At 40.4% G+C, this 23,118-nt stretch overlaps 1 protein-coding gene across 2 annotated transcripts in view; it reads left to right on the top strand.

Moving 5' to 3' along the window:
• The window catches only part of frem1a (Fras1 related extracellular matrix 1a), a 58,203-nt gene extending 35,475 nt beyond the window's left edge, over nucleotides 1–22,728 (top strand). For both annotated transcript variants that reach the window (XM_047386157.1, XM_047386158.1), the window contains 17 exons: nucleotides 350–494; nucleotides 584–725; nucleotides 4,613–4,808; nucleotides 6,942–7,206; nucleotides 8,649–9,066; nucleotides 9,220–9,421; nucleotides 11,478–11,622; nucleotides 11,719–11,848; nucleotides 11,935–12,007; nucleotides 13,919–14,068; nucleotides 14,152–14,360; nucleotides 14,482–14,529; nucleotides 14,605–14,790; nucleotides 19,500–19,631; nucleotides 20,857–20,972; nucleotides 21,112–21,197; nucleotides 22,093–22,728. In XM_047386157.1, coding sequence (XP_047242113.1) covers nucleotides 350–494; nucleotides 584–725; nucleotides 4,613–4,808; nucleotides 6,942–7,206; nucleotides 8,649–9,066; nucleotides 9,220–9,421; nucleotides 11,478–11,622; nucleotides 11,719–11,848; nucleotides 11,935–12,007; nucleotides 13,919–14,068; nucleotides 14,152–14,360; nucleotides 14,482–14,529; nucleotides 14,605–14,790; nucleotides 19,500–19,631; nucleotides 20,857–20,972; nucleotides 21,112–21,197; nucleotides 22,093–22,295 — 2,846 coding nt within the window. In that variant the 3' untranslated portion in view covers nucleotides 22,296–22,728. The remainder of the gene's footprint in view (nucleotides 1–349; nucleotides 495–583; nucleotides 726–4,612; nucleotides 4,809–6,941; nucleotides 7,207–8,648; nucleotides 9,067–9,219; nucleotides 9,422–11,477; nucleotides 11,623–11,718; nucleotides 11,849–11,934; nucleotides 12,008–13,918; nucleotides 14,069–14,151; nucleotides 14,361–14,481; nucleotides 14,530–14,604; nucleotides 14,791–19,499; nucleotides 19,632–20,856; nucleotides 20,973–21,111; nucleotides 21,198–22,092) is intronic.
• Nucleotides 22,729–23,118: the final 390 nt, after the last annotated feature.

The following is a 23,118-nucleotide window of genomic DNA, read 5'->3' as shown; positions in this document are numbered from 1 at the left end:
AAATGGGGTGTGGAGATGGGGGAAGACATGCAGCACAAGTCTCAGAACGGCTGCATTGAGGACTGAGACCGTAATATATGGGTCATGAGCTCTACCATTACGCCATGCCACAAGACTATTTAATTGCAAATGACCATAAACTTCTATGCAATTAATGTTCAAAAGCAAATGTGACAGCAGTGTAAAGGTTTATAGAGTTACCACGAAGCACTGTGGCAATTTTAAAACTGGAGTTGTTTGGAGATGGTAAATATCCCCATTGGATTGGGCCCGCTCCGACTAGACGTTAGCTCAGCCAGATTGTCTGCCCATAATTTCGGATATTCATTAAATTTTCACCTTATGCCAGGTTTGGATCTGGTGTATCTGCATGATGACAGTGAAAAGATGAAGGACAGTTTTATCATCCAGTTGACTGATGGCAGACACAAGCTCCAGAGAGAGGTGATGGTTGAAGTGGTGCCAGTGAACGACGAGGAGCCTCATGTCATCAGGTTTGATAAACATCTTGTTAGGAGTTTTTGTCGAAAATCAGCTGTCATGTGATTTTTGAGTGACCCTAGTGTCCGTCTGTGGTCTTCAGGAACAATGGACTGGAGGTGGAACCAGGAGAAGCCAGGGTTATATCCAGCGTTACATTGTTTGCAGAGGACAAAGATACCCCCTCTACAGAGATCATGTACATTTTTGAGAGTGTTCCAACCCAAGGATTACTTCAGCTTCTGGTTAGTTCAGTGACCGAACATTTCAAAGATTTCCAATGTGTGGTAGCATGTAGTACAGATCTTCAGATATGAAGGTGCTACCATTTTAGAAGAATAACTACATTTCAACCAAATTAGTGAAGGTTCCCATAATTACACATTGCACAACTGAGAGAGCTCAAGGGCATTTTAGGTCTGAGCTGATATGGCTTCCCCATTGCAGAAAACGGTTACTTGAAGGTTTCCATTCTAAGTGCTCTCCAGCATTGGCCTTTTCCCTGTACTGAGATATCCCCAGACTTCTTAAATAATTTCATAGTATGATGCCAATCAGATTTCAAAACACCTGGATTTTTTACAACTTCTCACATTTCTCTGAGGACATTTAACAATTATTTATTTATTTAAATTGATGCTGGATTTGTGAGCATTTTCTAAAAACTATGATTTTGGATACTTTCAAGAAAATGTCCAAACTTTCAAATTCACACATATGCCCCCTTTTCACTGGCTCTACTTCAGCGGCATGGCTCTGCTCCACTTGGTTTCGCCCCACAAGCCCCACCTCCAGTCGTCAGCATAGTGCGCTGTTCTGCTATTAATGTTATTGTGTGACACCATCCATCCATCCATTTTCCATACCCACTTCTTCCATTCTGGGTTGCGGAGGAGCTGGGGTTCTGATGTGAGGGGGTGGCAGAGACGCTGCTGTCTGGACTGGTCAAGCTCCAAAGTTTGCCCGTAGAAGTTACAATTTTGGGCTTTATGAGGAAGTGTTGGCTCAGCCAATAACAAGGACAAGACGTTTAAGGTGCAAAACTGCAAACTTTTGACCGTGAGAAGTTAGTTTTAGGTTGGATATTCGATATTCGGCAGGGTCTTCCTCCTGTTTGACCCAATGCGGGCAGTCTGATTACAGGCAGTTCCTCGCCGTCTGCTCTCTCCTCCTGCAGACGCTGGTTCGCTTAAGGACCATCAAAAAATTTCTGAACCAAAATTTCTGTTTCATGGTGGAATTGTTTTGTGTGTTTTGGGGGAAATGTATATGGATCTAAACAGCTGATTTTATGTGTGATCAGCTGGTTTAGGATGTTATTAAATACAGCTCGCTACATGTGTGTAATTCAGAAACCTGGTTTGTCCTTTTCTTTCAGCCTTGAGGCATGTTTTATGATTTGTAAATCATAAAATATATTTAGAATCGAACCGCTCCACACCATTATGGTCCTTAATATTATCATAGTCACTAGGGTGACCAGATGTCCCTATTTGTGCGGGACGGTGCCGCATTTTTCACTCCTGTCCCGGTGACCCTCCAATAAAAACAATGTCCCACATTTGACTGATTCATATTACAAGTCAAAAAGCTATTCAACTGGAGCTTTTCTGAAATGTAAAGAATCAGTGCTCCAGTCATCATCACAGAGCTGCATCAGCTGTCAATCAAAATATGCAGCAGCGTCCCACGTCATGACCAACCTGCGCGCCACGATGCTAGTAAAACAAAACAAAACAAATGAAAAGGATTTTCTTGTATAGCTGACATCAGTAGACTTTACAGAATATAATGGAAAGTATGTTATGGAAAAGAAAATGCACCCAAAACAAAGACTGGGAAATGGCTTTTAACAGGATGAGGCCAGTTAAAGGTGACCTCTGAGGAGTTTTTGTGAAGTTTGCCAAAGTAATTTTTTCAGTTTCACACGGAGGGGACCAGGATGTGAAGCGACACTAAAAGTGAGTTGCACAAGAAACACACAGCTGAGAAAGCAGCCTGCTGACCTATGGACTCATTTTTACTAAAGCCCAGAGCTGACTGCCAGACAGACAAGGTAGCTAACAGCAGCCGAGATTACCAGGGTTAAACTTTAAAAGCCTTTAAAGTTTTTTTCTTAAACTGTGCTAATTCATTGTTTTACACTAACAGACAAAGCAGAGATTCATGAATGTAATGTGAGATCTTTGTTGAATTAAAATTTATGATGTCATCATAGTGTTGGTAATGTGTCCCATGATTTCCCATAAGCATCCTTGTTGTCCCGCATTCGGTTTTTTGATATCTAGTCACCCTAGTATTCACTCTTGAGTTTTAATAACTTTTCCCTGCACTACCTCAGTAAAGACCTTCTTATTTCTTCTGGTCCCATGGCCAATCAGTGAACTGCAGTCTGTTCTCGTTACAAGTAGTCCCTACTCAGCCTCGTTAGTACCTGCTCAAGAGCAGGGACCAAGAAAGTAGGTACTGGTATGGAAAAAACAGTAATGGAAAGAGGAGTGGAGTGGAGTCGGCCTAAATCTGGCCAGTGGAAACGGGGAATTATGCATACATGGAACTGTATATGTTACAGGTTATTTGGACCACCAGAACCTTGCATACTTAGTTTCTTACAGAATTGTCTCCAGTTTTTCACACTACATTCACAAACTTCAGTTTGTGTGGCATGCATTTGTATTCAGCCCCCGATACAAATTATCTTATAATGTGCATTTTATATTTTCAACATGAGCTCCCTGATCTGGGCCACATTGTCTCCATCCAGTGCTTCTGCAGCTTAATTGGAGACCTGTGTTCCTCATTACCTCCATGTCCTCTGTACTTTGTTGCTGGGTTTCTGCCCTGAGCAGGTTTGTGTTCTTATGGCAAGTGGATGATCTTTAGATGTGATGATGCGGCGATGCATGGATAGAGAGGTAGCAGCAGGTGATTGGCATCTTAGCTTGAAGTTATAGTGGATCCAATACATCCACTTTATTTTCAAAAATACACAAACATCAACTGGAGAAAGCATAAACCTATTATGCATTTTCATACATGAAAAGCAATACAGGGTGTGCATATTAGTACCACAGCCTCACCAAGTTGTAGCATCTTAAACCAACAAGGTGTGAGAGCTCTGTACAGGATTACCACAACAAAAAAGGTTAAAGCTGTTCAGTTGTGCTGCCTAATCTACCCAGATATCCAAGCATTACAGTGACTGTTAAATGTCCAGAACCTAACATTGGCCTGCATTATTTATTGTGTCTTGTGTTTTGGGGGTGCCTGCCTTTGTTCAATGAGCTGGAAAAGTCTGAATGACTCGCTGACTTCCTGTGTTCCTACCCTGGTAAATAAACTTGTTTAAAATGGATCCTGTTTGAGTTACTGTGACGGTCCACTAGTGTTTGGGTTTTGGTTTTCTTTTGTATTTGAGTTTTGATCCTTTTCTTATGTTTTTAAGGTCTTGCTCGCTCTTGAAATGTGTTGCCTTATGAGTGTAATTTCTTAATGTTTAGTTTCTTACTTTATTTCTGTGTCCTGTTCCCTGTGTATTCTAGTTAATTTCTCTCAGATCAGTTTATCTTTCCACTGTGGTTTGTAGTTTCTTTATATCTCTGTTCTGCTACATTAATGTTTATTAACCTCCCTCCCTCAGCTTCCCTGCTTACCTTCTGCCTCAGCTGCTCCATATTATCGCATGATTAACTCACTGGCATCCAATGTCATTCTTCACTCCTCCCTCAGTATATAAACTCTCTGGTTCTCATTGTTCACCGCTGGATTCTTCAGTTTGACTTTAATGTGCTCCGAGACCTTCCATGTGCCTGTTTCCTTCTTGCTCCCATGTCCTGCTTGTTGTTCTTCCTGTGCTCTGTGCCATGTTCTCCTTGTGTTGCCTTGTGTAAGTTTGCTTATTTTTTAAAATAAACCTTCAATTCACCTTGTTGCTTCCACATACTTGTGTACCCTTGGGTCCTACCCCAGAAATTACATTTTATGACATATACCTTTACTGTCTGGTTCAATGTTTTAGTGTTTTTCTAAGCAACAATTGGTACATTGTAGTTTCTAAATTCTGTTCATGTCCTAAGCACTACTATTAACAGTTTACTTGGGTTGTTAATGATTCTATGTATATGTGTTTCAGAAAGACCTGAAGTGGGTGACACTTACAGCTGGGAGGAGATGTACGCAGGACATGGTGGACATGAACTTTCTGCGTTATGTACATACTGGCCATCATGCTACTAAAACCCAGGACTTCTTTGTTTTCCACCTGATGGATGGAAAGAATCAATCCCCACCACAGCACTTCCAGATTTCTGTCAAAGATCTGGAGAAAGGTACTGGAATTTAGTCTTAAATTCTTCATTAGACATGAGATAAAATTCTCTTCTATTGATAATGCTCTGGCTGCCAGTATACATGAGTAACACAGTTACAGATGTTTATGAAGACCGATCCTTGTAGAAGGAAATAACATTATGATGATGCATAGAATATATTTGATGGTAAAAAGTCAGCCCCTCTGTTCAACAGGGCGAGTAGAAGAGATGTGCAGAACTGAGTCACACTGACTTTTGTCAAATGTTCAATAGATGAATGGATTGGAAGAATTCTGTGAAGAAGTAAAACCTCCATCCTGGCACATGTGTCAGATCTTTAGCAAAAAAATCTTCAAAACCTTTCAAAGCACAAAGCAGGATAAAAATAAAAAAGGCAGAGTTGTGCAGAGTTTGATGCAGCTGCAGTGTTTACACCAGCAACATGACAATAATATGGCCAAACCAATGAGGTTTTCAGAAAACAAATGGTGTGCAACCAAACTCCACCCAATACCAATGCCAAAGACTTCTCAGAACAGTGAACTATTACTAAGGAATAGTTCACTGTTCTGAGAACAGTGAACTATTCCTTAGTAGTGTGTAGACACTTTGTAGTGTCGATCTCACATTAGAGTGGGTGCATGGGAGAGAGTATATGTAGGGTTTGGACCTGGGCTCCTGGTTGGTCTGGGGGATCCCTGGGTCCTGGGTGTTGGCTGGGTAGTCACTTAGTGCTGCTGGTCTGAGTTCTCTGCAACTGCTCATACCTTGGGGGAGGTCACCCAGCTGAAGCCTTTTCTCTGGCAGTGGCTGGTATCTCTAGGGAGTTCCTAGGTGCAGGCTGTGGTGGTGTGGGTAGGGAAGGATAGGGCCAACAACTTGGCAACGATACCCTTCTTCCCAACACAGGCAACACTAAACAGCTGTAGGTTCTTGGGGTGTGGGATGGTGGGCCTCCCTGCTTAGCTTGGCCCCTATCCAATTGGCAAGGTTGGGGCTCCAACACCTCAATTGCAATCCAATTTTAATGCACTTTATACATGCACAACTTCATTCATTAAAACATTTTCACATAAGCACAGACAGAAATGAAAAAACAAAACAAAAACAAGGATGTGGGAACTGGGTGCAGGACACATGGCAAGGTTCTATTTTACCATTCCAATTGGTGTGGTGTGGTTTGTGGGGGCATGGGCCATGTCGCAGCATGGTGGGTTCCTGGCTGGTGACTTATGGTCAAGGGATGTGTTGGGCTGGCTGTGAGCTGTAGGGGCTGGGCTGGGCTCTGGTTGGGATTCTTTTCTCTTGACTTCCCTGGGGCTATTTTACCAGGCGTGATTGCACTCTGACCTCCCTCCCTTGGTCCTTCTGAGTTCCGGACACCATGGTGGAGTTTTGCCTGCCCAGTGGGTTGAGGGCTCAGGGGAGGCTTCCCCTCCTCAATACAAGGTCGTGCCCAGTCCGGTCACCCTACCCGCTGAGCTTGACCTACACTGTAGGACGTGGCTGATGTGATGGGGTTGGTGCCTTGCAAAGCTCCCTGTGCCTCTTTGACCTGGATGATAATGCTCCTCTGTCGGGCATCTCCTGTGGGGGTAAATGGTGTATGTTTGCCAGGGGGGCTGCTCCTTCAGGAGTCAAAGCTTCCTGCCCTTTGCTGCCCTCAGGTGTTGAGGTTGTTTTCCTCACCACAGATGCTAAACAGAGGCTAAGTAAATATACAATTTAGTGAATGTATTTCTTTTATTTTTAATTTTCTGGCAAATATGTTAATGAAAATAATAGTACTAATACTGTAACATTAATTAATATTTCATTTCTTAATCAATAAAAATAATTAGTAATTTAACTATTAAATAAGCACCTTGACCTGATGGGGGCATCAGATTTGCAAAACCAATCTGGCACAGTTTTGAACTTCTACATGTTGAAACTCTTCAGTTTCTAGCTTCAACCCCTTAAAACTTAAAACTCATCTGCAAAGATTTAGGTGTCAGATACTCCAGGACACATCAGTTGTAGTAAAATGCCATAGCAACCACAATAGGTAGGAAGAATATGACCAACACAATGTAGCATAAGTTAGTTTTGATACTTTTTTTATACAGATATCTAATTATTACTAATAATTCCTATCACTTTTGATTTCAGGAAACATAGCCATCTTTGTGAAGCCAGTGAATGTCAGCAGAGGTGATCGTGTTGTTCTCACCACTGATGTGCTGCTAGCCACAGATGGCACAGACAAGCCAGAGGAGCTTCTATATGTTATCACCAACCCACCTGCCCACGGACACATAGAGTACATCAAACATCCAGGAGTGATCATCTCCACCTTCAGCCAAATGGACATAGCAGCAAACCTTGTTGCTTACGTCCATGACAATCGAGCCAGCAAAGCAATAGAACATTTTCAGTGAGTCTGAATACCTATAATCTTTTTTCACATACCATAAGATCCCTCAATATAAAAAGGGCACAACGTTCTCAGCAAATTGTAGTTTGTCTCGTAAAGCTCTATTCAGTTGCTCTCAGTGTGTGACTTTGTATGCTCAAGTTTAATGCCTGGTTGACAGGGCAAGATTTTAAAATTGGCGGTTGGTTTTCAAAACCTGAAGGACCCCACATATGATGATTAAGAATGGTAGATGCAACAGGTTTGGTCCCACAGTGTGTTGTGTACAACCACACAACAAGCACAACACACCACACACAAACAGATTTTACTCACGAACATTCAGATGTCAGACGGGAAATCTTGCAAACCCAGTCGAGGTCAAACACGAGGAGTAATTCCCCTACGTGTTTCTGTCAACTTGAAAACAGGACATTGAACAAGCGTAAACACAATGGAAGAATCCAGCAGAGAACGGCAAGAATCAGGAAGCTTAAATACTGTGTGATTAGGGACAGTGAAACCAGGTGACACTAATCAGCGGAACCCAGAACAGCTGAGGAAGAATCTAAACAAGGAACTGAGAGCAGGGGGCGAGAAAGCATAAAAAAAACACAGTGAGGACTTACCAGGATGCAAGAAGGATCTTAGTAACCAAGAACTAAAGGTTAATAGTTAAGAGTCTAAAGCCAAAATAGACAAAAGTCAACAGAGAGGAATTAACTAATATGGAGAGACCTAAGAGGGAACAATAGACAACTCTAAAGAAAAAAGAAACATTACCAGAGTGGCAGATAATATAGGAACTGTTTGTCAGTACTGTGAGTATTATGTCTGGATAACTACAGAATAGGTCGATTGTAGTTTCTTTTACACTCCGGGCTCTATTTTGGAAACCAGTTACAGATTTTTTCAAACACTGTTTGTGATTTTTCAAACTTTAATTTTGTTTTAAAAAACAAGTATTAAAAAGCATCTTAGTTCCCCCCAAAATGTTGCTAAAATTTTGTCTTGCTGTGGTGAACTTATTACATTATGTGTGTCATCTCCTCACATGAGCTGGATTTATAATGACTTCCCTACTACTGACACTTGGCATACAGTTATTATTTGAAGTACTGAAATTTAGCTTTATTGGCTCATACATTAACACATGATGAAGTCTGAGCTTTTTAGCCAGCTCTCAACCACATTGCATTATTGAAGTGGTTGAATGTTCAGGTTATAAGAGTCATGCATGTAAGTTAAGTTTAATTAAATATTGCTTTTCCCAGACACAGAGTGAGAAAGTATTTGGAACTAAATGGTCATTACATTTGAGGTTGTTTGAAGATGCCAAGAATCTGCTTTGGTCGGGACCAGCTAATTTTTGGTCAAATAAAACTTCAACTGGACCGCATTGATAATTAAGTGTTTGGCCAGATCATGTAAGCTAACAACAAATCTGTCCCATGTTTTAACAGGTTTGTTTTAAGCAATGGTAAGACTAGTCGAAATGGAAGCTTTGAACTGCAAGTGGAAATGGTGGATCGTGTTCTGCCATCTCTGATGTCCAACAAAGGCCTCCAGGTCCCACAAGGTTCTGCCATGATCCTTGGTCCAGACTGCCTCCTCTTATCTGACCCTGACACTCCACCCAGGGCCCTGACTTTTTTTCTGCGACAGCCTCCGCAGTATGGGAAGTTGCTTTTAGCTGGTGTCACACTAACTGCGGGCTCAAACTTCACACAGGAACACATAAAGGAACTGGAGGTTATATACAGACATGACGGGGGACCATCGCAGATTGACCGATTTGCTTTCGCAGCCTCCGACACCTCCAACCGAGGCTTTCTGCTAGATGGAGAGCTGCAAACAGAGCCAGTGTTTTTCACCATTCAGGTGGGAGATAATGGACCCGGTTTGTGAGTTAAAGTGTTTTTAGTATTGTTTCTCTGCTCTCTGTTAGCAATGTGGAGCTCCAAAAGCTTCATAACGAAGGACTCAAATAATCAAACTAAATGTAGGTAAAACATCTTTTGGTTCCATTTTCAGATCAAGCCTTTGGATAAGTCTTCACCAGAAGTTGTGAAGCTATTCCCACTTCGGAAAGCAGAGCTTTTACCTGATGGCAGATATGGGATTTTCCTGACTTCTCGAGAGCTGAAGGCTCAGGATATTGATAGCAGCGATGAGGAGCTGATATTTTGCATTGTCCGTCCACCTTATTTTGGCTACCTTGAAAACATTACCACAGGTTAGGATAATTGTGTTTTCACCTACACTGTATGTGAATACTGGTCAGTGCACTTTTCTGCCATTTTGTACATTTTCAGTTTGGATTTTATCTTACATAATAAATACTTTAGACTTTATTGATCTCACAATGGAGAAATTATCCGTTGCATTTAACTCATCCCTTCGGGAGCAGTGGGCTGCCATTGTGCGGGGACCATTCAGAGGCTAAGGGTCTTGCTCAGGGGCCCAGAGTGGCAGGCTCTGGGATTCCAACCAGGGTACTTGTGGCCTCTCCATGATGCAAATGCCCTGCTCTCTAACCACCAGGCCATCACTTCCCCAGACCTAGGGTACCAGATAGTGGTTCTGTCTCGGGACATTTCAAACCAGCTATGCATAAAGTAGTACCTGCTATGCAAAACTGATTATTTAAATTAATTTTCTACAATTTATTCAAAGTCTGCTGTTAGGAAATGTGTTCATGTGACTAAAAATCAGACAGAATCCAGGAATTGTAGAGCTCTGACTTTTTTTCTATTCGGTTCTTCCAACAGTGTTCATGTGACTAATTAATATCTATCAACAGCACGTCACACAGAGCTATCTTGGTTTGACCAGGAGTCGGCTGGTCCAAACTGGGATCAGAACCACAATCAATGGAAACTGGGTGTTATATGAGATCTTCAGAGCGAAACTAATTCACAGAAGTTTAAGTACAAGTGTACATAAAGCAGGTTAATGAAATGTGGGGCAAATTGAAGGGACAAATTGATCTTCAGCCCTGAAGCTTTATTCAATTCAATTCAATTCAAAAATACTTTATTAATCCCAAAGGGAAATTAAATGTTGTTGTAGCTCATATTATGAAGGTTTCCTCAAAGAGCCGTTGTAGATGCTGATGGCTGTGGGCAGGAAGGATCTCCTGTAGTGTTCCGTCTTACAGCAGATCTGAAGAAGCCTCTGACTGAAGACCCTCTGTTGCTGTAGGACAGTCTCATGAAGAGGATGCTCAGGGTTCTCCATAATGTTCTTCATTTTATGAAGAATCCGTCTTTCCACAATGATCTCCAGAGGTTCCAGAGGAGTCCCCAGAACAGAGCCAGCTTCTTTATCAGCTTGTTGAGATTTTTAAGTCCCTGACTCTGATGCTGCTTCCCCAGGAGATGATGGCAGAAGAGATCACACTCTCCACAACAGACTTATAGAAGATATGCAGCATCTTGCTGCAAACACCAAAGGACCTAAGCTTCCTCAAGAAGTACAGTCTGCTCTGTCCCTTCTTGTAGATGGCTTCACAGTTGCATCTCCACTCTAGTCTGTTGCCCAGGTGAACACCGAGGTATTTATAGTCCTCCACCACCTCCACTTCTTCTCCCATGATAGAAATAGTTTTTGACTTATTCCTGTTTCTCTTAAAATCTACAATCATCTCTTTTGTTTTAGTCCCGTTCAAAATGAGATGATTGTTTCCACACCATGCCACAAAGTGGTCCACCACCTTCCTGTACTCAGCTTCTTGTTCATCTCTGATCCACCCCACAACTGCAGAATCATCTAAGTATTTCTGCAGATGACAGGAGTCTGTCTTGTACTGGAAGTCTGAGGTGTACAGAGTGAAAAGGAATGTTGAGAGTACAGTCCCCTGTGGTGCTCCTGTGCTGCTGACTACCTGGTTAGACTAACAACCCTTCAGTCTCACAAACTGTGGTCTGTTTGTCAGGTAGTCTTTGATCCAGGATTGTTGAGGCCTCCACCTGAGTCTTTTGGAGTTTCTGACAAAGCACATCAGGTTGAATTGTATTAAATGCACTTGAGAAATTCAGGTAATGCCACTATTGAATTGAATTGAACTGAATTCAGATTTGGGCAGTTTTAGAGGGCACAATGGCCCTGAGTGGTCAAGGCAATGCTTCACGAATCCCTGATTGATTTGAGAATACATAGTAATGCCTCAGAATAAGTTAGGAATCGTTATGATACCTAATAATTAACTATGAATTTGTGATTCATGTCACTAGTGGTCTGTGTAGAATTGTGGCTTAACAAAATGAAAAGCTTTTCATTGTTCTTTGCAGGCAGGTTTGTGTCACAGCGCTTCTCTCAGATTGAGCTTCACAAAAGAACCATTGCCTATATTATCAATCCAGATGGAGAGTTTCTCTCAGACAGCCTGGAGTTCAAAGTGTCTGATCCTTTAGGCAACATGGGGTCCTCTCACATGTAAGACATGTTCCATTTCACTTTTAATCTATTATTTTAGCTGATATACCGAATTAGCTGTTTGATGTTCTTCAAGCGTGTACCTTGTCTTTGCAGACTTGAATTTAGATGGAGCAGGGTGGAGTTTTCTCGGCCTCAGTCCTCATCATGTGAGGAGCGGGGACAAATCTCACTGGACATCATTCGAATGGGAAACTTAGCAGAGTCATCATATGTCAATGTCAAGGTCTAAACCGTAAAACTCAGCTCCTAGGTGTGGGCATGGCAGCAGTGGTAACTTTTTCTTGTCTTGTTCTTTCTTTTCTTTTGCAGGTGATTGAGGGGACTGCAACTGCAGGAAAAGATTTCCGTACAAACCCTTCCACCCTGATTCAGTTTGACCCAGGTATTTCCCCAGGAGCTCGCATTATACTTTTAAAATACAAATGAAGTGTTTATCAATCCTTGTTTGTGCTTGCATTAAAGTATGCAGTTGTGGTGTCAGGTAAAGGAATAGTGCATACAATAATGTAATGACAGCATCAGAATGCTAAACCGTACTAGAAATTTTAACAATGTTTTAATAGTCTCTAAAAGCAAGCAGCAGTAACTTGACAAAATAATGTTCTATATAACCTATTTGGTAAATTTCACAAGTAAACATCTCTGCAAAACAGCTCATAACAACTGTCAGGCATGGTGGTGAGGGACTAATGAATGGCTTGTTTTGCAGCCTCAGGACCTGGGCACATTTTATTGATTAAATATGCTGCAAACGTCTCTGTAAACTGACGTTTTATGAAGATAAATGTTCAAGAATGTGTCCAACAGCTAAAGTTTAGATCAAACAAAATTATGAAACAAGACAAGGATCCAAAGCACATTAACATTTCCAGCCTCATCCTGGCTGAACTGCCATGAAGAATCCTAGTCAACTATAAGACGTTTACAATAAAGTGAAGCACTTTGTTACTATGCTGTTCATTGTTTTTTGATCCTGACAGGAGAGAAACTAGTCAGAAAATCTTTACAAATTGTAAAGCAGGATTTCACAGCTACGTTGCATTTGCTGTCAGTAATTGATGAAGAGAGTCAGACCTCAAGCACAAAGAAAGCAGTGGGCCCAGCACAGTGCTTCCAAACCCCTTCTTACTGTATGCGCTGCATGATGGCAGAGGAGGACGTTACAAAGCTGTGTGGGGCACAAAGAAGTTGGACAAAAATGTAAAAACAGAAAAAAAGTGTGTTTCACAGCACTTTACATCTTTACATCTAATTTTGTACATTTTGTTACGTTCCAACTACAAATTTCAATCTATCACATAATTGTGAAGTGGAAGAAAAAAAGACACGTCTTTGTCCAATGTTTTTACAATCTGAAACTCTAGGACCATCTTTTGTTATATTTTAGGGTTTGTCTCCCCAGCTCTGATCATTTACAGACTAAAATACTTTGCTCATTGTTCTTTTTCAAAGAACTCAAACTCAGATGGAGAGTATCAGTGAACATCAGTGTTCATGTCTTGCCACAGACTCTTAGTTGGTTTTTGGTCTGGACTTTGACTAGGTCAGTCTAACACATAATTATGCATTGGTCTAAACCATCCCATTGTAGATCTGGCTGTATGTTTTGAGTGGTTGTCCTCCATCTCAGTCTCAAGTCTTCTGCAGCCTCTAACAGGTTTTCTTCCAGGACTCTCCTGGATTTAGCTCCCTTCATATTCCTATCGACTCTGGCCAACTTCCTTGTCCCTGCGGAAGAAAAGGATCCCCACAGCATGATGCTGCCACCACCATGTTTTTCCTGGGTATAGAGAACTTAGAGAGATATCCAAAAACAGTTTTCCTTCATACATATATTGGTTTGCATGTTGGACAAAAAGTTCAGTTTTGATTTCTGTGCAGAGGCCCTTCTTCCACATATTTGTTGTGTCTCCTACATAACTTGTGGAAACTGCATATTGGTGTCTTTCAACAATAGCTTTATTCTTTAAACTTATAGTTGTCCTGTTAACTGCCCTTATATACCAGAGCTGTGGATCTCTGCAGCTCCTCCACAGTTATCATGGGCCGCTTGGCTGCTTCTCTGATAAATGTTGTCCTTGCCCAGCCTTTCAGCGTAGTTGAATGTCCCCTTCATGTTTTGGTAGGTCTACAGTTGGTCCTTCCCTTTTATGTTCAGATGATGGATTAAACAGAGCTCTGTGAGATGTTCAATGCTTGGGATATTGTTCTAGAACATAACCCTGCTTTAAACTTCTAGATAATCACTGGTGGTTTGAGTTCTTAAACAACTCGATCTTTTCTATCTCTCTAGGAGTGGCAAAGCGAAGTTGGCAAACCGAGATAGTTGAAGACCACATTGAGGAGGCAGATGAACAGTTTGAGGTGCTGCTGGTTTCTCCTGAAGCCACAGTGATAGGTGGCAACAGCAAGGCTGAACTTATAATCAGAGACTCAGGAAAAGGTAAAACATGTTGTGCCTTTTAACAACCAACATTTTTTCTTGGAAAAAAATCTGACTAATTTGTTAAATCTTTACTAACTCAGGACAGTGCAGGCCAAAGCAGGATCAACAAGCTCCTCTACTAGGAGGACAGGAGATTCGATCTGACAGTTATCCCCAGCATGGATCCATCCATTTGGAGAAACTTCCCCTTGGTACAGAATCTGTCATATGGGGCAGAGGAGACAGCATCTATGTCCCAGGAGAACATCTCCCAAAGAAGAATCTCAGAGTTTTGAAAAATCCCAAATCTGTAAGCCTTTCAGCATCACCTTTTGAGTTCATCTTATCCTTGACCCTATTTGTTGTTCCTATCTGAGGTAACTTTGCTTCATCAGCTTCCTGTAAAAATAAGTTTGTGTTTTAATTTTCAGATTGCCCCTTCATCTGTGTTCCACAATGGGACAGATATAATTTACACAGTAAGTAGCTGAAGCATCTTCATATCACAGAAGGTTAAAGTCACATCTAATGTTATAGTTTTTTTTCCATTTTAGTACCATGGAATCATGCAAATGCAAGTAGAGAATGACACATCCTCATCTAGAAAGAGCCAGAAGGCAAACATCAGGGTGGTTAGCAGGGGGCCACAGCACCAGCTACCTGGACTTATTACTGAAGCAAAGTCCACCACTCCAAGAGAGAAAATGAATCCACTTAAGAAGGCACGATCTCGAGGACATGTGAGTAAAAATGGTGCTGTTTAGTAGATCTGCTTGACTGTGAGTGAATAAAATCTTTCTTTGATGTGTTCCAAGCCTCTCTGAGCTTTTCTTTTCATTCTTTTTGACCCTCTCAGCTTTGCATCTTATTAACTGTTAGTTTTGTCATTCCTTTGCTAATCAGTGGTTCACATCAGTCTGGAAATGTCTTGTTTTAGGTGCTACAGCCACAATGGTTCACAGTGCAAAATATTATAGATTCATGACTGAACTTAAAATAGTTCACAAAACAACTTCAAAGGTACTCGTTCATCTTCTATACTACCTATTTCCATAGTGGGTCACAGGGGGGCTAGTGCCTATCTCCAGCAGTCTACGGGCGGGGTGGACCCTGGACAGGTCGCCAATCCATCGCAGAGACATACAGGACAAACAACCATGCTGAGTGATCAACAACTGAGTGATCCTTCTAAGCAGCAGCAGTTCTTGCATGAACGCTGTCCTGTCCAAGTTCGTCTTTCTGCTCCTTATTTATATATAAAATACACACAAGAGAGAATAAGAATGAGATAAGAATAAAAAATTAAAATGCTCCTTTTTTGTAGTATTTGCTGGTTTGTTTTCACATGTTTCACAACTTGTGTTTGAAAGAACCAATTATTAGTTTATCAGTCCAGATTTGACCAGTCTGTCTATGGAGCTTAATAAGGGGCATAAGGTTTTTATATTTGAACATTTAAATTCATAAATATAACTGTACATTTCAGCCCTTATTATTTATTTTCCCAGTCATACTTTGAGTCATGAACACACCAACATTTAATTCACTAAGAATCCAAATATGGATACTCTTTGTAAACTTTGTATATAAAAGGTATAGATACTCACTTTAGAGACTTCAAGAAAGTGAACAGACAGGCAGGTGTCTGGAAATGGTTCAATAGGTCAAGGTGACCATTCAGCTGCAGGCTGTCCTTCAGCTGAGCACTAATGGAGTAGAATGACACTATGCAATGAAAGAAAACAGATATCAGATTCCTTGAAAAACTGCATCTTAGTGCCAAAGTTTGGTTCAAAACCTGAGCCAACACCCACCCATGTTGCATGGCCCATGTTGCATGGCCCCCAAGTGCCCAAGTGAACTCGGGGGCCCTCCCAATTCCTCCTAACTACATATATACACACACCAGAAAATGTAATCCGGGTGCTCTTAGGACAAGAATCCAGCTGCAGGTGTCATTCTTAGGTTGCAAAATTCTCAGGTCTTACCACTCATAGTGCTTCACTGGTTCATATTTTGTGCCCTCATGCCCTAAACTTAAATCTAACTCTGGCACCTAACACAAACCAATTTGGTAAGTCAAATATTGTTTGTTATTCAATGTGCTGTGATGAACTGCAGCAGAACTTAGAAAAGTTTTCTTTTACACGTGTGACCGGTTGGAGTTCTGCATAATGGTGTTGTTAGACACTAAGGATACCCAGGATAAATCAGGAACGCATTAGGAGGCGCTCTCCATTCATTCAACCTGACAACTGAAAAATATTCATATTAGCACGTAGCATGTGCTACAGGTCTCCAGCCCAATCACCTCCCAGTGGGGCAAATAAAAAGGGTAAACATCACAACATGGGCATGTTTACCACTGTGTTATATCATGTTTCCTTTTAACAACACTCAAGAGTTTTGGAACTGTGGACACTAATTGTTTGAGCTTTGTAGGTGGAATTCTTTCCTAGTCTTGCTTGATGTACAATGTCAGGCATCTACCAGTTGCCAACAGTCCGGGTTCTCTGTTGTCATATTTTGATGCACCACACATTTTCAATAGGAGACAGGTAGGGACTGTAGGCAGGCCAGTCTAGTACCAGCACTCTTTTACTACAAAGCCACGCTGTTGGAACACGTGCAGAATGTATTTTGGTATTGTCTTGCTGAAATAAGCAGAGACGTCCCAGAAAAAGACTGTTGCTCCAAGGCAGCATCTTCACAGATGTACAGTTACCCATGCCATGGGCACTAACAAACTGCCATACCATCACAGAGGCTGACTTTTGACCTTTGTGCTGATAATATTCCAGATAGTCCTCCTCCTCTTTGGCTCAGAGGACACGACCTCCATGATTTCTAAAAACAAATGTGGAGTCATCAGACCACAGAACACATTTCCACTTTGCATCAGTCCATCTCAGATGAGCTCTGGCCCAAGGAAGCCAGCGGTGTTTCTAGGTGTTGTTGATATCTGCCTTTGGCTTTACATGGTAGTTTTAATTTGTAGATGAACTGTGTTAACTGATGATGGTTTTCTCAAGTCTTCCTGAGCCCACATGGTGATATCAGTTGTAGAATGATGTTGGTTTTTAATGCAGTGCCTCCTAAGGGGTCGAAGGTCACGGGCATTTAATGTTATTTTTTAGCCTTGCTCCTTACATGCAGAGATTTCTCCAGATTCTCTGAATCTTTTGATATTATAAACTGTAGAAGATGGAACCCCTAAATTTCTTGTAGTTGTACATTAAGAAACGTTATTCTTAAACTGTTGGACTATTTGCCCATGCAGTTGTTCACCAAGTGGTGAACCTCACCCCATCCTTGCTTGTGAAAGACTGAGCCTTATAAGGGACACTCCTTTCAAACCCAATCATGACACTCCAATTAACCTGTTTACCTGTGGAATGTTCCAAAGAGGAGTTTTTTGAGCATTCCTCAAATTTGCCAGCTTTTTTTGGAATGTGTTGCAAGCATCAAATTCAAAACAAGTGAATATTTGCAAAAACAAAGTTTTTCAGTTTGAACACTAAATATCTTGTCTTTGTAGTGTATTCAATTCCATATAGGTTAAACACACTTTGCAAATCATTGCATTTTGTTTTACCTTTTATACATATCCCGACTTCATTGGAATTAGGGTTGTAACAAAATAAAGCAATTAGCATATCACGAGTCAAAATGGCGTATTAATGACTCAAGTACAGGTATTTGAAAACTTATCATTAATACAGAGAAGAAAAATAAACATTTGAGCAATAGAAATAAAAGAATTGGAGTGGATTATGAAACTCACCTCTTCCGAGTGGAACAAATAAAAAAAGAAGAGGAAATTGGCTTCCTTAAAGGCCCCGAGTCCCTCTGACTGTATTAACAGATAAAAAACACAACATGACGTATGCATACCACTGAAAACTGCAGGTCATCAAGAGCAATGAACTGGGTAAGAGCTTCAGTTACCCCTACTGCACCTGGTTTTATCAGTAGCTATTTTTTCATGTTTCTGGAGTACTTTCTGCAAGGCTGGTTGTGTTGTGCTGCTACGGGCAGCAAACTCTTTGAATTCTGCTTCATGTTGCATATTCAAATGCTTTATCAAATTACTTGTGTTGAAAGAGGTATTGTTCACCTCTCCTCTCGACAGCTTAGCTGTGCACAGCAGACAGTCTGCTTTTTTAATATTGTCTGCGTTAATCTTTAAATATTTTCAAACTACAGACATTTTGACCACCCCTACTACTACCACTTTTTCTTTTCTTTTTCTGCTTCTTCTTTTGTGGTGAGTTTTTTTGAGGGTTGGCAAATAACTGGGGCATTACTGCCACCACCTGGCATGCAGTGTGATTCTTCCCTTCAGTTGTAGCACAGGAAGAAAATTATCAAGCACAAAACTGGTTTCGGTCCAGAGTAACGGGTTGCATTTACAATTAGTGCAAGGATTTGAAACTGGTATGGAGCCCAATGCCACTAGTTGCCCGGACCTCCTAGTGGTGGGGTGTTATTTTTGCCAGTACCATGAATATGTCTTTCAAAAATATTTTTTACATTTAGATGGTTGGATTGGTCATTGGTTGATGCCGTTCATTTGGTTGAACCACTTCCAATTTTTTTCGGTTCGAACCACTTGCCGTTCTGGTCCTTGATCCAGTAGTCCAGTAACTGCCTCACAGAGTTTTAAGCACAACATTGTTACTGGCTGTTCATGGGTACCAGTGAACACCAAAGCAGAGTCACTCTAGTGATGCAACCAGCGATGCTACCAGTGACGCCACCCCTTGCCAATCAGTGACTGACGTCACATTTTCAGCTCAACTCCGCTCACTTGGATCCGCAGCCAAGTAGGTGCTAAAAATGAACCTGGTACTAAGTAACCGTTCCTAATGGAAAGATCTAGTAACTGAGTAGCACCGAGCCAAGCCGTGCTGAGTAGGTACTAATCCAGATAGGCATATATCTGTGACTTATGATAAGCTGTTGTTACAATTAATAGAATTTGCTTGAATCTCTTTAGACGCTGTGTGCTGCTGATTACAGATGTATTTAGTGAAGATTTGTTAAGGTGAACCAGCATGTGGTTTATTGTCGCAGTTAGGGTTAACCCTTGCAACTAAAAGTGCAATACCCTACCAGGACTTTTTTCATAGTCTTTCATTTTTTTCACTTTGCACTGACAGTGGTCATGTTCAGAAGTTAGATTGATTACAGCTTGATTTAGAGAAAACCGGGAAGGGGAAGACACATCAGACCTCTGTAGGAGAGTCTAATTGTTCCAGTTTTTGGACACGTCAATATAAGGTCATTTGCTGCTTCAGCTGCTGAAAATTTCAAGTATTAACTTGCTCTATCATATATATATATATATATATATATATCTGTTTTTCTCTCTGCTCTGTGTTTCTATCTAATTGTTGGCTTCTAATTTAAGTATAAGTAATTACCATATTTGCTTTGTGACCCATAGGCCACAGCCGATACCTCTGTACCCAGGGCATGTGTGCCAGAGCTGATGGGACTCCTACATTTCAACCAGTCCACCAATCAGCTCCTTTACTGCAATGGTGTCTCCTGGAAACCCTGGGCACCAACTGACCAGGTATAAACTTATCAACTCTTTCTGGATTAAATTGCACTAAAATCCCAGCATGCATTGATCATCAGCATGGATGTCACTTTAATTCTGGACTTTTAATGACAGATTTGAACCAGTCTTCTTCTAATTTAGATTGATCAAACAACGAATAACTTAAATTAATTTAAAAATAAGAATTAGATGAGCAAGTTTTAAATTAATGCTGTTTCAACTTAATAACACAGATTTAAAAGCTCAAATATATATAAACACACCCCCACTATTGTTTGGATAAATGTTGCTATAGTAAGGTGCTGAGAAAGCTGATGCCTTTTGAAACTATCACAGATGTCCTGGCCTATCTGGCTGGATATTTGTCCACTGTCTTGGCAGAAAAATGGAGAGTTATTTTAAACTGGTTGAATGACCCGGTGTTCAAATGTGGTCTGCAAATTTTCAGTGAGGTTGAGATCAGGAGCATTCCACATTGTTAGCCTGGGATCATTGTTTAGTTGCAATACACAAAGGTATCAAACTGTCCATCTCAGATGAAAGGAAATTGATCAGGATGTTTAGGAAAATCAAAGGAACAACCAAGACATAATCCTAGCTGGAAGATGCTGGAACACCAGTGGTCTTGGGATCAAACATTGGCTGCTAGGCCACAATGACGAGAAGAATGTTTCATGGTAGACATCAGAACACTGTAATAACTGTCAAATATGGGTGGAATGTTAAAGAAGGAGGACTAACTCCAAACTTTAAAACTGCATTTGATTGGTTAGAAAATGATGCCAAAGAGTCAGGTAGGTATCAGAAAATCTACTATTTCAAAGGAGCTCTATCATTTCTGGTAAGAAGAACAGTCACATATCCAGACAGAATTATGCCTGAGGTTTTTGATTGCTATGAGAAGCATATGGTTTCTCTGCTCCTTGTTTAAGGAAAATTAATTAAACCAGTTCAAATGCATCATTAAATGACCTATTAAGACAATCATTTAGTGTATGTAAATCCCTGACAAGAACTGTGTATTGTTCAGTAAAAATGTTATTGAGATAACTCTGTATCATTGGTGACATTCAATAACAAGGATTTTTTGTTATCTTGTGACCTATTTGGGGGAACTGGTCCATAGTTGTATTTTAGTTACGGTTATCAAGGAACTGAGGAGGCAGAAATAATCATGAACAGGCTTGGTTAGACTAAAAGTTTAACAATGGATGCTTATATCTCAACATTTTTACAGATAGTGGGTGCTCAGATGTGTCCTCAGGGCTGGACTTTTCAAGGAGGACGGTGTTACATCCTCAGTACTGAGCACAAGCTCACATGGAATGCAGCCAACAGGGCCTGCAGAGAAAGGTATCATTAAACATTGTTATCCCGTTCTCACAGATTACACACAGGATCAACAGATTTCATTGGATAATGTGTGATGGGATCCATGAACATGGACACTTTAAAAAGTTTAATATTGTTTTTATTTTGTTTTCAATGTCAGGTTTAAGGGAAGTCTTGCAAGTGTTCTATCTAAAGCTGACATGGACTGGTTGTGGGACTTCAGTGGAAGAAAACCTTTCTGGATAGGTCAGTGCTCTGCGGTAAAGATGGTTGAGATAAAATTTAGATTAAAGTATTTTACCCTCAAAATATACATTACACGATTTTTCTACAAATAAAAAATTGAAAGGTGTGCCGTGCATTGGTATTTAGCTCCCTTTACTCTAATACCAATAAACAAAATCCAGCTACAAACATACCGAGAGAAGGCGGTACACCTAAGAATAGCACTGATTGGAGAAGAAGCCAAGAGACCCATGGTAACTCTGGAGGAGCAGTAGAGATCAAGGCTCATGTAGGAGATTCTGTTGACACAAAATGCGGAACAAAAGTGGAAAAAGATCAACTCCATGTGCCATGTTATGTGTAATGGGAATCACAGTTCCTTGTTGTTATGTGGATGACACACATGTTTACATACCACTACAGTCTGGTGCCAGTTCTCCTTTAAAGGATCCATAAAGGATATTGTGTTTAGAAGATGTCAAGGGGTTGATGGCACTAAATCCTAAAGTATATGAAGAGAATATTTTGGAACTTATGATTTCAAAGATTTTGGCACTTTGAGCAATTATATGAGACCCTCTGTCATTAGCCTGGGGGGATTCTGGACAACTGTTTAAACTTTAACAAACAGATGGATGCTTCCTTAAAACTAGTTTTTATCAGTTTAGAGTAATCTTTAAAAGCTCATCAATGCTTTCATTTCATCCTGCCAGGACTATTGCAATAGTTTTTTTACATTGGAATTTTGTCACAGATCAGTCAACTGCAGATCTCAAATCTTAGAGACGTTTAAACAATGTCAAAATATCATTTTCATTTTCAACCTAGGTAAACGGATGCTTTTTCTTTATGATGTTGTACAGCACCTTGACCAACTGTTGTGATAAAAAAATATATATTTTTTTTATAATTTAAGGTCTGAACAACAGGGAGGATCGAGGACGGTGGGAGTGGGTGGACGGCGAGCCTTTCAGCTACACAAACTGGAAAAAGACACCTCCTTACTCCAAAATGAAGGGAAACAGGACGTGTGTGCTGGTATGGAGAAGAGCCAAGTGGCATATCAGAGACTGCAAGAGTAGCAGAGGTCATCGCTTTGTGTGCTCAGTGAAACTTTAAGAACAACTTAGAGAGATTTTACTGCAGAGTTGCAGAACAAAGGACTGATGCTCAAGATACAACACTGAGGACCACTGGGATCTTTTTCATGACCTACATTTACGAGTTATTGTGAAAATACCACACAGTAACAAAGGTATTTTAGTAAACTCCGCTCTATTTAACCACTGAAAGTATTACTAAAGAAGTATTTAATGGCTTTTGGTTAATTTCTGTTGAAGTAAAAACAGTTGGATCATCTGTCCAGAACTTTGACGAACCGAATGTACAGAAGACAACATGTTTCTCTGTAAACATTCTCCTTATTTATATTTTGCTTACAATATAAATGTATAAATATTCATGAATTAATCTGAGTTCATTCATGTTTCAGAAACTGTACATTAATGGTCAAATTCTTTGTTTTCTTCATTAAAGTGTCCAAGTAAAATTATCACAGATTGTCATTTTGCCTGTACATATGAGCAGAATTTGGACCGAAGAGGTGTATTTTGTCAAAAGATGAGTAATGCGGGCTTCTTCACCACACTATAGAAATTATTAACAATTCCATGGCTTCCCATCAACAAAATTTAGTTTTGATTCAACTTTTTATGATACATAAAATCACGTCATCAAACTAGAGATAATAAGATGATGATAAAAACTCTAAATGTGATTTTAGGAAACATGTTTCATGAGTTTATTTTGCATTTACAGTTTATAATTCCCCAAACATAATCTAATTAAAAACAAAAACTAAATCCAATCAATATTTTCTTTAGAACTCCAGAATCTTGTTTCAATAACTTGCAGAAATCCCTCTCAAACTGAAGAGAAATTG

Source organism: Girardinichthys multiradiatus, chromosome 14 (assembly GCF_021462225.1).
Source record: "Girardinichthys multiradiatus isolate DD_20200921_A chromosome 14, DD_fGirMul_XY1, whole genome shotgun sequence".
Lineage (NCBI taxonomy): Eukaryota > Metazoa > Chordata > Actinopteri > Cyprinodontiformes > Goodeidae > Girardinichthys > Girardinichthys multiradiatus.
The sequence above is the reverse complement of the archived record's forward strand: the minus strand, read 5'-3'. Positions and strand labels throughout refer to the sequence as shown.